The 14459-nt window shown below is 33.3% G+C and overlaps 1 protein-coding gene across 1 annotated transcript in view; it reads left to right on the top strand.

Annotated features, from left to right (window-relative positions):
- Positions 1-14459, top strand: part of LOC132746138 (uncharacterized) — an 81519-nt gene that overhangs the window by 38425 nt on the left and 28635 nt on the right. The window contains 17 exon segments of the mRNA XM_060735217.1: positions 963-1190; positions 1669-1887; positions 2286-2513; positions 2910-3125; positions 3804-4037; positions 4467-4594; positions 5030-5126; positions 5639-5866; positions 6700-6796; positions 7172-7311; positions 7608-7835; positions 8778-8914; positions 9513-9609; positions 9980-10276; positions 10867-11058; positions 11509-11769; positions 14200-14412. Of these exon segments, the coding sequence (XP_060591200.1) occupies positions 963-1190; positions 1669-1887; positions 2286-2513; positions 2910-3125; positions 3804-4037; positions 4467-4594; positions 5030-5126; positions 5639-5866; positions 6700-6796; positions 7172-7311; positions 7608-7835; positions 8778-8914; positions 9513-9609; positions 9980-10276; positions 10867-11058; positions 11509-11769; positions 14200-14412 (3240 nt within the window).

Below are 14459 nucleotides of genomic sequence, written 5' to 3'. Positions count from 1 at the left end.
TTTGCAATTTTTGTTCCATTTTATTGTCGGGTTTAAATTTTTCAAAATAAACACCCCTTTTTTAAAAAAATATGAAATTAAAAATTTTATTTAAAAATTTCTTTTTTATATCTATAAAAACACATTCAAACATTGATATCCCTTTTGGGGAACCCCATTTCAGTGGATTTTTTCCCAATTATTGTAAAAACAAATCCCAAAAGGGTGTGTTACCCGAAACCATCAAAATTGTTGGGGACTACTTTTAAATTTTAGTGTTTTCCCGGGCAGTTTAAATTTTAAACAGAATGAACTATCCGCGACTGTTCTCCGATAAGTCCTCAAATTGTGACGATTTCCAGACTGTGTTCTGTGGCAACAGGCCGGAACCTCAGACGCCCTGTAAGTAATTTATTTCATTTCAATCTTTAAAATTTGTTTACAATAATGAAAGAGTAAGAATAGTTATGGTTATAAAACAACTAACACTTCTTAAGCAATTAGATATATTTGATTAAGTCAAAATGATGCTTTTGTAGTATTAGATATTTTTGAAAGCTGTCTTGTTTTCTAGGGTTTATAGATGACAAGTAAAACGCGTAATACTTATATTAAGAAACGAAATTTCATTACTATAACAAAGAATAGCAGTAAGCCCCCGGCATGGCTGAGTGGTTTACGCGTCGAACTAAGAATTTAATGATTGCTAGCCGCACGGGTTCAAACCCTCTCAGGGGCAAGTTGTTTCCTTGAGCCAGAAACTTTACACTCATTGCTTAGTACCGATTGGTTCGAGGAACGGATTCGAGAGTGTTTCTTTAAGCTTATAGCTTCCTACACAACAGAAATTAAATAAATTATGTATAAACCAAGAAATAACAATAATTAACAAAGCTAAATTAAGTTAGATTACAATCTTGATGGAATTAAACTTTTGAAAATTTATTTTATATCTAAAGGATATTACATTATTCTTATTACAGGTGAATATAGTCAGAATCAGTGTCGTCTGGGTGAAACCGGCTGTGTTCCATGTCAGCAAAAACACCCATCGTGTAAAGGTTTACCGGATGGTGTAAATGCTGTACCCGGTAAATTATGGACGGATCAATATGTACAATGTCTCAAAAACCGAACACTTGTCATGCAGCACTGTAAAACAGGACTATTTGATCCAACATTGAGGAAATGCGTCGAGAATGTTGACCCAAGTAATTATTATACTTCTTTGCATTTTTCTATCATTCTGATATACATTTATTTTTATTCACACACCAGCAATAAAAGCATTTTTGAAATTTGAAATCTAAACATTTTAGTTTGATTGCTACAGTTTTCTTATATGCAGACTAAAAATGTTTCATAAACTTTACTTAAAATCTGAAAGTTTATAGGGATTAATAAAATGACTAGCGATTAACGCTCTCCTTTTTTGTAATGATTTTTTTCTTAATTTTTTGTCATTTTAAACGCTGCAATACGTAAATAGCTTAACATATACCTAGGAAAATTAAGATTCAGAGGCTAAAATATGTTCATTTGAAGTAAAAGGATAATGCACGGAAAATAAATGAACATGTCGAGGGTTGATCGCAAAACTGTTGTAAGTCCTTCTTTATATCATATAAGTTACTGCAGTTTTGCGGTCAACCCTCGATGTAGCCTTTTAATACCATAATCTATTGTCAGGTAAAGTAAATCAGGTGTGCCAAGCTAACCATCAAGCAATTTTCCCGGATCCTACCAACTGTGCTAAATACTATGACTGTGGACAGGCTCCGACCTTCGGCCAAGGGGTTTACTACCAGAAGGAGTGCTCATACCCGGACCTCTTCTCTACAGTGACCAAGTCATGCCAGAATTTTACCACAGTCCAATGTTCTAACAGGATGGAGCCTCAAGCACCCTGTATGTTCATTTTACTTTTCACATAGGCAAATTTTAAATATCAATATAAAAATATAACAATATCCGTGCCTGTTTTAGTCTTGATCTTATTTAAGCAGTTGTGAATAGTTAAAAAATTATTACTTACCTAAAGTTTAATGCATTTACATATAATTCAAGGTAATTTTTTTTTCTTCTCACAATTATGAAAGCATGTTTTAAACTTAATTTTACATGTATCCAAGGTAAAGCTTTACCTCAGTTGTGAAAGCATATTTATAAAAACAAGAATTCTGATATGGTTTAGTATTAATCCTATTAAAACTTACATGTCTACTTTAGTAACAAAGACCTCGCGCTGTGAATGAACAATTACTTATTTACTTACATGTAAGTATATATATGGTATACCTTTTAAGGTGACTACACTCAGAACCAATGTGTGAGCTCTTTCAACTGTCAGCCATGTCCGGATAGATTACCAAGTTGCGTTGGGTCACCAGATGGCGCTAATGGCATCCCGCGTCACCAATGGACACGTGATTACGTCATCTGCCTGAAAAATCGTACAATGAATATCACCCAATGTTCAAGTCCGCTTATCTTTGATCCAATATCAAGGAAATGCGTGCAGTTTGTCGAACCTGGTATGTCAGTCGTTTAAATTCTACTTACATTATTTTATTTCTGCCGTATGTTAAATTAGTTATTATGATACTTACTTCATAAAGATGGTTTGTAAAAAAAGGTGTAAATAAATATAGGTGCATTCTCCTTGGCAATTTATTGACTCTACCGTATTATTTTATTATAATAATGTATAATTTTTCTTTGTGATATTTTTAAATTACATAATTAGATCTACACATTTACATATCGAATCATTTAAGATGTAAGTTTAAGTTGTATAAACAATTTACCAATTTTTAATATTTAATGTCATATATACACTATTCTCTCAAGACATTTACATTTCTTGAAAAAGTTTAACAAGGAAACTGTACTGTGTATTAACTACTAAATTACGGAATTGAATATTCCAGCGCATGTTCCGGATTATTGTAAAGTAAATCCCCGTGCCGTGTTCCCGAACACACGAGACGCTGCGCAGTACTATGATTGCTCGAACCCAAGCTCCCCGGTTGGTGTACCACATCTTCAAGAGTGTAATTATCCGGATCTGTTTGATATAGTGAGTCGCAGCTGTAGAGATTTCACAACAGTGCCAACTGACCAGAGACCAGTACCACAGGCACCGTGTAAGTGGCATAAATGATAATACTGACATATAGTGCAATTATATTAATAAGGAGTGTTTCGGTTATTACGTACTGATCAATTGTCCGAAAGCACTCTGAATAAAATATCCAACGAAAAATTGGTGATGACATTTCAACTTCTTGAATTCTCGGTTTCATCGACAAGAATTGTTGATTTATTATGAATAGTTCACCACTTCAACATACAGAATTCGCGGGTTCATGCTTTCAATTTCATTAATTCAAGATTTCAGCTTTATGAATTCACGAATTAACGATTTCAACCTATGAACCTTACGGTTTCAACTTCATTACTTCATGTTATTATCTTTTATCTTCACGAAGTTGAAATCGTGAATTCGTGAGTTCCTTATACATGTATGTTGAAAGCGGGAAACACGAAAATTTTCTAAGGAAGAAATGCATCCAAAGAAAGGCATTCAAATAACATTACTCTATTTTTACTAATCACGGAAAGTAATTTCTACAGTGTAACAACATGTGTTTTGACGGAAAAAAATGATGATCAATTTTTTTAAAGATATATATTATTTATTTTATGAAACAAATAAAGGATGTTTACAATCTTTTGGAAGCTTTTTTTTAGTTTCGTCCTTGTTTGTTCTTCTGTTTCGTTATACACAAAAAAGCATACTTTTCATGAATTTGGTTATGCAGGTGAATATCGGAGAAATAGTTGCACTTCCGGAAGTACCGGATGTACACCATGCCCCCAGCGTCTATTTAGTTGTATTGGACTGCCAGACGGTCATAATGCCATCGAGGGCAAACACTGGACTCCAGACTATATCACGTGCCACCGCAATCGAACTATATCAACCGACAAATGTAACCAGGGAGTGTTTAACCCAAATAAAAGACAATGTGAAATACCACCGACATCTGGTCCAGGTAACAAAAAACTAATCAACTATCTCTGTAACGTAGATGATAAATATATATGAGCCGCGTCACGACAAAAAACAACATGATGGGTTTGCGACCAGCATGGATCCAGACCAGCCTGCGCATCCGCGCAGTCTGATCAGGATCCATGCTGTTCGCTTACAAACTCTATAACAAGTAGAGAAACTGATAGCGAACAGGCTGGTCTGGATCCATGCTGGTCGCAAAACCCATTATGTTGGTTTTGTCGTGACGCGGCTCATATCTAATTTGGTTCCCATTTATTGTTCTAGGCATGGTATTCTGAATTACTCAATTATATGATCAATAAAAATGCAGACGTTCTGTTCGGTAAATATTCCCTTGTTTTACTATAATTATTGTCTCGAAACTAGAACAATTCCCGACAAATTATTTACTTGTTATATATTGCAGTAACTATACAAGATCAATGCAAATTGGATCCCTCAAGGATTATTCCACATCCTGGAAGTTGCTCTCTATATTACAACTGCTCCAAGACGGTGGCAACATTTAGTCCTATTCTACCCGTCCAGTTAGACGTAAGTTTACGAATCATGAAGTATTTTTTTTATTACATCAGCAAATAAATTCGACTAAATCGTTTCAAACATAAAATTCTATTTTAATTACTTTACAATAGAGCATGACTGTGTATATCATGTAAGTTTAGTAAATAATAGGACTTTGATAAGTACAGCTTGGCCAAGAAAAGGAATGAACTTTGTCGCTTTATTTCATAACGATGAGTATTGAATTTATATTAATAAATCACATTATGTTAAATGTGGATGCTTAATACGCAAATGTAGAAGTTATTTAATTAAATCTTTGTATGAGGAATATAGCATAACAAACCCGCTTCAGGGGCGGGTTTTGCTCGTCAATTAAAATCAAAAAATAATATGGATCAATGTTAAACAAAATCAAAATAAAAGCATATGATTTCAGCTTACCAAAATTTTTTAACATTTCAGGAATGTCCGTATCCAGATCTTTATTCAACAGTGTACAAGAAATGTCTAGATTTCCAGTATGTGAAATGTGACAAGAGACACGAAGTAAAGGCGCCATGTACGTGAATACTACTTTAGACTTTAACCCTCATTGAGATGAGAAGGATCACAGTAGGCCCTAGCAAAACGCCTGGTACCAGACTACACACCGGGTACCTCAGCGTCTGGTCAAGACTGGTACTAGGCTGTTGACAGAAACCCTTTATTTCTAATAAATTGCATGAAAATATAAAAGTTACCAGACAACATTTTAAAGCAGACGACATTTTTGCATATGATAAGTCTCCCAGCATGCAAAGGGTAAATAGGTGGCAATTCACCCAGCAACGTATCTAATTAAGACGTAGATTACTTAACAAGAGACAAAATATCTACAACCGTTTAAAATGCTTTTACATTTATATGATGTTAATGTTTTAAACCTTTTAATGTCCACTATATATCTTGAAAGTATTTGCTGCTATTTATTTTTAACAAATAATATACGCTTTAAAATGTAATAGAAAATGCAAGTTATTTATATTATCAGACTTGTTTCATAATGTTATTTGGTTCGTTCTTACGCTCTAGGTCAATATCTCCAAAACCAGTGCAATCCGAATGACGCCTCGTGTTCACCGTGTCCTGAGAGAAAACCAAGCTGCATCGGACTTCCAGATGGTAACAACGCTCTGAATGGTCGATCATGGTCACGTGACTATGTTCATTGTTACAAAGAACGAACGCTCGGTGTTGAACATTGTCAGAACGGGGTTTTCAATCAGCATAAAAGGCGCTGTGATGATGGAATCGATAATGGTTGGTAACACTTGATGTACCCACATTTATATTTAGGTCATTAAAAATGTTATCAAACACCACATATATATAAATTTGCATAACAAATCAGATAATTTCTTGGAACAAGTCATATACACTATCATTTTTATTAATTTATTTTCATATTTAAATTTTTACCATGTTTAAATAAAACGATTGTGGAGAATATATATCCAATTGTACATGACAGATGTATATTATTATATCTATAATTATATGATAAATAAAACGGCATTAAGGAGATTCACTGATGTCAAAATGCCTAAAAATATATAATTTGAACTCAGATTAAAATTGAAAATCGATTTTTATGAGATTTTTAGTCCGATTTGAGTGTAAAGTGTTGCAACGCATTTATTTTGGGGTCATTTTGCACAATAAAAATGATGATTCCGAAAGAAATGTGGTGATTGAATGATCTGAAAATTTGCACACAAGCTGTATGTCCTGACCTACATCAAGTGGTACAAAGGGCTCGGGGAAATATTTCCAATACCGTCATGTCAAAAAACTCATTGGGGTTCATTAAAGCCTGCTTGCTGCAATTGGTTCTGCCTATTCGAACAGTGCAGACATAAATACGACCAGTGCAGACCAAACTCAGTCAGTACATCTGTTTCGTCTGATCATGGTCTGCACTGTTCGCTGTTCAGTCAGTACATATTTCTTTATTTAAAAATTTTCCCTTAAATGAAAAAATGGTTTAGTCCAGATTGAAATATGAGCGCATCCATTTAAAATATTTATCGTGGTAAGGAATAATATGCGTGTGTTACTATGATCTCTTGTTTATTTTTTATCTTGAAATATAGGGAATATTGACGACTATTGTAAAGATCATCCACAAGAAGTTATAGCAGATTCTAGCAATTGTGCTAAATATTTTGATTGTTCCAAATCAACATTTAGGTAGCTAAAATCTTTCCTTTATTAGTAAAACAAATATCTACATACTTACATTACTATATTTTTTAGAAGAAGTTTGATAACTATATTATCTAAAACTAAGACATTTCAAGATAACCTTAGCACTATTTTTATTCACAAAAACTTTTAAAATTTTTTTCTCATGTATTAGCTCAGATAAATACTTTAATGTATTAATCAAGTTTTAATCCTTGTGATTAAGTCTTTTTTCCATTAAATGACGATTCTTACAACTTGAAACTTATCTGGAATAACGATTTTACTAGAAACGATAATTGAAACTTTATGACTGGAAATTAATGGTAACTTCCGTTTTGTTTCAAGACATTAAATCTAAACTAAACTTTGATTCGGCAGGATTGGTGTTGCCATGCCCGGGGACTCATCCTACCTCGACATGGAGTGCAAATACCCTGATCTCTTCTCTACTGTGACCAAGAGGTGTGGACCCTTCAACAGAGTTTCATGTGATAAAAGAAAAGAGCCACAAGCGCCTTGTAGGTTAAAGTTTTTAATGGAATTATGCTTTGGTTCCTGTATATTGTAAAACCCTTCTTGATTAAAATTCACTTTCTGTGTGTTTAAAAACATTGTTGCAACTTAAATTTTCCAAAAATATTTGTTGAATTCCTTTTTTGTAAATATTCACGTAATACGTTATCTTTTTTACTGACAATGATGTAAGTCAAATTATGTTGAGCTCCTTTATTATATACACGTAATACTTTATCTTTTTATTGACAATAATGTTTGTTAGATTATCTTTAAACTTATTTGATTGTCAATTTATCAGGTGAGTACGCTCAGAACTTATGTCCGCCGGGAGAATTAACGTGTGAGCCATGCAGCACGAGACTGCCGAGCTGTGTTGGTTTACCGGATGGTCACGTGGCTGTTCCAGGGAGAGAGTACACCAGCACATATCTAGATTGTAAACAGAACCGTACAATGTCTGTCAACAAATGTGAAAATGGTTTCTTTGATGCTGGTCTGCGTATGTGTGTGACTAAAATAAATTCTGGTGAGAACATTACTACATATCATATGTGAACTGTTTAATTATATGTTTCACTCCAGAATGTTTAACAAACTAGAGTTATTTTAAAGATCCTGTATGTTGTGATCAAAGTGGTAAACCACACTAAGTGAAATTATATATATGGACATACTTATGCAAATAAAACAATTTTCAAACATCGAGGAATATGTAAAATATGTACTGCAAATAAATATTTGTGCATATTAAATGTTATCATTAAAATATATGCATTCATTTCTTATTGTAAAATTTGACTTAAACTTCATAGTAAATAAATTTTATTACCTCCCTTTATTTACATGAAATGTTAAATTCGGTAATATCTTTATAAATAATGCTTTTTTGAACCTACAATATTGATAAATCTTAATTTGAGCATCATATTTATGATCTAAAATCATAAAAAAATTGTGTTACAGGATCTTTAATTATCTAAAAACACTCTATTTTAACAGCAAAAGAAATTGTTTGTGTTTATTTGAAAGTACACTTTAACAACGAAGGGAATTTGTGTTTATTACACGTTCAATTCAAAAACTTGATAATCTTTCTTATAAACGGCATGTTTGTGCTAATAAACATAATATTTCCCAGTTAAAAATAATAATGAAAAAATTAGTGATACTGATTGTTTCATACCTAAAATGGTATATCGGTCACGTTTCAGAGTAACGTTTTGTAAAGACTCGGAGATTTGATTTGTTTGTAAACGTACATGTACTAATGTGTCATATTCCTTACAAATGATCTTTATTAAGTTTCGTAATGACACCTTTATTATATTAAGTATGTGAAGTTACAGTATGTTGTTCAGGTAAACAACATGCTGAAAGTATGTGTACCTTGTTACTGAAGAAATATGTAATTTATGATGAAAAGAGAATAATTTTCAAGCTCATGATTTCATTTCTTTCTTTTTTCCAGCAAATATTGCACCGTATTGTAAGAGTAACACTGGTGCCGTTCTACCACATCCGACCAACTGTGCCTGGTACTATAACTGTTCTGTTACTGGTCGCACACTACAGAGTGTTTATCCGTTCGATATAGAATATGTACAAGTAAGTTATTTAATCCGTGACACGACAAAACCAACATAGTCCGTTTGCGACCAGTATGGATCCAGACCAGCCTGCGCATCCGCGCAGTCTGATCAGGATCCATGCTGTTCGCTTACAAACCCTATAACAAGTAGAGAAACTGATAGCGAACAGCATGGATCCTGATCAGAGTGCGCGGATGCTGGTCGCAAACCCATTATGTTGGTTTTGTCGTGACGCGGCTCATATTATTTTATTAACTTTATCATTGCTTTCCAGTGTGGAATGTAAGTGGAAAGTAAAAAAAGTATTCTAAAGAAAAAGTATAAAATAGCATATATTGCTTTGCCTTTAAAGCTTAAAATTCATAGCAAGCATATAGAAAAGCCTGATATTAAAATAATAAATGTGCATAATGCAGTTAAGATTTAAAGAAAAAGTGATAATGAATAATCAAATGAATGTGAGCAAGAATTATTCAGTGTGAAAGAATGCTCATTTCCAATAATTTAAACGACCGCAAATGTCATTTAATGATATAAAATTAATCAGATATTATTTACACGAAAGTTACCTATTGATGCTTGTATGTCAAGTAGTTGTTTACTTATTAATACAGGAATGCAAATACCCAGAACTATTTTCAAGCGCCACAATGAAGTGCGAACAGTTCAGAAGTGTGTCGTGCAGCGGTCATTTTGAACCACAAGCACCTTGTATGTTCCGCGTTCTCTTGCTTTTTATCTTAATGGTTTAGTTTAGTTTAGTTTTGAAACTTTTCGTTAATATGACATATATAACAAATAACATTTACTACCTTTGAAAAGTACATTGCCAAGATATATCTTTTAATCTTTGTATTCATTTTACATTTAAAAATCAAGATTGTTTGTTAAAAAAGTACATAGTAAAAACAAACATTCAAAAAAGTAGAAGAAAACATTTTTTTAGTAATATGGTTCAAAATAAAAACCAAACAAGAAGAGGTTATTGATAAAAAAAATATGTACCAGAAGGGTTAAACTGTGTGAATCGAAACTATTTTTACGACTTATTTAACAAACTTCGTTTTTAATATAATTCTAGGCGAGTATTTCAAAAACAGATGTGACCCATCAAAGGTTAATTGCATCCCATGTCCTAACCGTTTACCAAGTTGTAAAGGTTTGAAAGATGGAAAACATACGATCACAAACCTTTATGATGGCCTACAATATCTTGTTGATTGTTCTCTCAGTCGAACAATGTCATATAAAAAATGTACCATCGGAAGTGCCGAATGCGCAAGCGTAACCACGCCTACTGTTGTGACGCAAGCACCTGTTACATATCCGACTACGCCACTGTATACCTATGTTCAACCTCAAACAACGGCAACTCCGAGTAAGTGTTCTTTTTTTTTTTATTAAAACTGTAAAAATATTCAGAAACTAAAACGCTTAAAAGGACTCCACTGAGGTTTCTTTGACTTAATGTGATTGGAAATATTTTTTTCGAGATTCATGTTACTTTTGATGTAGGTCTAGACCGATAACCTGTGTGCAAAATTTTAGAACATTCGCTTACTCTTTTTTTTCCAGAATAATTATTTTTAATGGTGAAAACTGACTCAAAATTGAAAAGCGTTGCAATACTTTACACTGAAGTCGGGCTAAGAATAGCACAATAACACGGTTTTCAATTTATTCTGAGTATACAGTATATCTTACTTATATGTCGCATATCTTTCTGTTTTAAGTGTCTTAGCTGATCTTTGTAATAAATTCAAATTGATATGTTCTTAAGCTTTGGACCTCAGTGGAGTTCCTTTAATGTTTATTATGGGTATACTTAAACTGTGTATCATTAAGTTTAACTTCTATAATAAGTAAACCGTAGCCAATATCAAGTTTTGTAAAATACCGTACCCCATACTAGCATAAGGATTTTTTTCCACATATTTAATTAAGAAATTATGTGTATGTGTCCCACAGGTGTTTGCTCACAAAGTTTGGGTCTTGTGATACCAAACACGCACCACTGTGGTGAGTATTTCAACTGTTCAAGAACTTCGCCACCGTATTTGTTCGAGTGTCCGTATCCACAAATGTTTTCTGAGTTCACAAGAAGGTGCGAGGACTTTCAGACTGTATCTTGCAACAGCAGACCCGAATACAAAACGCCATGTAAGTACTTACATGAAATATAGCATACAGTTTAGATCAATGCACCCAAATGCAACGTTCGATAACTTTTTGTAAGCAACGCAATCTTCAGAGTTTTAATGCAATATGATATGGATGAGAAAAGATTTCTTAATAAATTATAATTTCGAAAAAAGTGATACAGTCTTAATACTTTGATAAAAGGGATCCACAATTTTTTCTGGGGACATCTGTAAATTACTCCTTAAATTGTCCGCTTTGCTTTTCCATTGTATTTCATTAAATGAAGTTGTTAGAAAAATTGCTACATTTTCTGGCTTAACAATAAAGTTATGTATTTATTAAATGTTATATTTTTTCAATGAACGAAATGATTGCAAATTTTAAAATTATACGTTAGTAAGGTTAAAAAAGCATTGTGTCACATTCATTTGTTTTTTTTATAATCTAATTATTTGAATATGTTTACAGGTGAATACCAGCAGAATTTATGTGTACCTGGAGCTCAGGGTTGCACCCCATGTTCTCAACGCTTACCTTCTTGTCAGTATCTTAATGACGGGAACCATGCGTTCCCTGGTCGCGAGGGGACATCTAGTTACATAACGTGTCTGAAGGGACGCACTGTTGCTGTAAGTCAATGCGCGGGAGGTGTTGTCTTTGACCAATACAGACGACAATGTTTAGTTCAAACAACAAGCACTACGACAATAAAACCAACAGTTAACTCAGGTAATTTATCGGTGATAATTTTTAAAATTATTGAGCATTAAACCACTTGTTATTCTTGTCGGTGTGAACAAATATGATTCAGTGGTAAAAAAAATAAGTCACTTTGTTAGTTTTTTACATACACGTGTGCATACAATAACATAAAAGTGAACACCAAGATAATTGAACTCTGCATAAGAGTATACTACCCTAACAAATGATATTTTAAATGTGAAGGTATCTTAAAAACTAACAAAGTTCCCGACGGTTAAGTATTAGCATTTATGACTCTGAAATACAATATAACAAATGATTTCTTTTGTTGCGGGGTGATTGATCACGTGACATTGAATAGACCAATCATCTAGGCAGCTTACGTACGATTGATCACGTGACATTGAATAGACCAATCAACTAGGCAGCTTACATACATAAGTGTCTTTTGGATCATGTGACAATAACATGGACGAAAATGAAATGTTTTCTGCGAATGCTCACAAAATGCGCTAAAATTTCCTGCAGAATAAATTGTAATAGTCAGAAATAAAGAAGCAATGAAAGAAAATCTTGCCTCTAAAGTATTGATGAAGGTTGTGTTTCTTGCCTGCACAAGTTCCAAGTGCAAACTCTTATTTTGACCCTTTTCAAAATTTTGGTTCGGTTTATGTCGCACCAACACAGTATAGGTCATATGGCGAGACTTTCAAGCTTTACTGATGGAGGGAGACATAACGTGCCCTTCCGTGCATTATTTTAAACACAAACGGGCACCTGAGTATAACCACCGGTGTTGGATAGGTTCGTCACATGAAAGCATCCAGAGTCTATGTCGGTATTTGAACCTCCTACAGCGGTGAGGAAAAATTAGTTTAACGTCAACGACTTTAACCACTCGGCCACGGACGCACTTTTACCTGATTCTGTGGAACTTGGAAGTTATTGAAAGTTATACACCGATTGTTGTTTTTGACATTGTACTTTATTAAAATTAAATAATTAAACTTTTCTCAAAATATGAGGGGGGAGAAAAAGTTCAGTTACAGATTTGATTTAAACAATTGAAAACAAAAACAACAGCAAAACACCATTCTAATAAAACAACATGCACATTCAAGCTATTTGATTTTTCACTTATTTAAGCCTAAACTTGTATTCTACAATTAATTGTTTGTAGCTATAGATGGAAAAGCGTTTTGTTTTGTGTAAATGTAAGCACATATATTCCAAACCAAACCACTATGATACAGCGAAAATCGTGTGCCCCACAGCGCCATCTAGTCTGTAGCAGTGAAAGTTTTGTTTTCAAAAGTTGTTTTTGAAATAAGTATATAAGAAACAAAAAGCTTATATATCACTTTACAGGACATAATGTTTTGACGAAACATAATTACTTACAAACACAGATTAACATAAGCAGTGAGCAGAATGTTTGCACTGTAGTAAAGTTTGATGCAGTATCCAAAACAGAAAACGGCTTTAAGAAAATACTTTACTCCTTGTAATGGATAGAAGATGTTCGGATAAAATGTATTTACTTGTATCTTGGTTCGTCTGCAGCAGAAAGAAAACATACGATCTAAATATTTAGCTTAAAATAATAAATGCTGTTTCACCCCCAACGTCTGACCTCTTTTTTCTTAAAATGAAATTGTGAAATGGATTAATTTTATAATTACTAGTAGATAATTGTCTTTAATCTATGAAGACAAATATATAAGTTCATACATATCTTTCTACATTTCAATTTAGTCATGTATATACCAAAACAGAAATGAACAAATTAAGATATATTTAGTCGCATTCAGTGAATTACTGGATTCAAAATTAATAGGCCTCCTTTTGGAAATTTAATTCTATTTAAATCATGATTTGTAAAATGTCTGGGGTCCGTACTTTCTGTGCTGAAAAATGTGCCTTATTAAGCTTAGAACACACACCCTACATTTCGTTGATGTCGTTAGACATTTTATTTTTAATGGATATAATTTTGATTTGGATTTGACAGGCTTAAAGGCTGCTTATGACAATAGCAAGGTTAACACAATCTGAAGATGTCTGCAAAGATCTTATTAAGCTTATATATTTTGTTTATAGGAATATTCAAGCTCGAATTAGAAATGCTTGTGAAGGGAAGCGAAATGCTTGTGAAGGGAAGCACACAATAGTTTACTGAGTACTGTTTATTCTCGAGGACATGAAATTTCGTGGTTTTGTCACTAAGGGAATTTTTCACGGGTTCTTAAATTCGCTGATTTGTCGTCTTTTTCTTTCAAAAAAAAGAGAGAAAATTCTAATCATGCAATAAAAATAATCTTATAGCTCAGACAAAATGAAATTTCAAAAGATCTTTAGTTCGCGAATTGACCTTTCCTCGAAAACCCCGGAAATTAGTGCCCTTCGAATCATTATGATTCTGCATTATATTTAACATGTTTATATTATACATTGTAGGAGATCCGAATTCATACTGTAGAGTTCATCCATATGAGACACTGGAGGATCCTACAAATTGTGCGAAATACTACGACTGTCGGGACATTTTCACAACCTCCATTATTACTGCTAAAGAGTGTCCATATCCGTTACTTTACCATACAGCTATCCACGCATGCGCAGATTTTAACAGCGTCAAATGTCAACAACGACCGGAACCCCAGGCTCCATGTAAGAAATAAATTTTGACTGGCTTCCTATATTTTGTTTTTATAAAA

The sequence above is a fragment of the Ruditapes philippinarum genome, unplaced genomic scaffold, assembly GCF_026571515.1.
Source record: "Ruditapes philippinarum isolate M1 unplaced genomic scaffold, ASM2657151v2 ctg4096_1_1_1_1, whole genome shotgun sequence".
NCBI classification, from domain to species: Eukaryota; Metazoa; Mollusca; class Bivalvia; order Venerida; family Veneridae; genus Ruditapes; species Ruditapes philippinarum.
The sequence above is the reverse complement of the archived record's forward strand: the minus strand, read 5'-3'. Positions and strand labels throughout refer to the sequence as shown.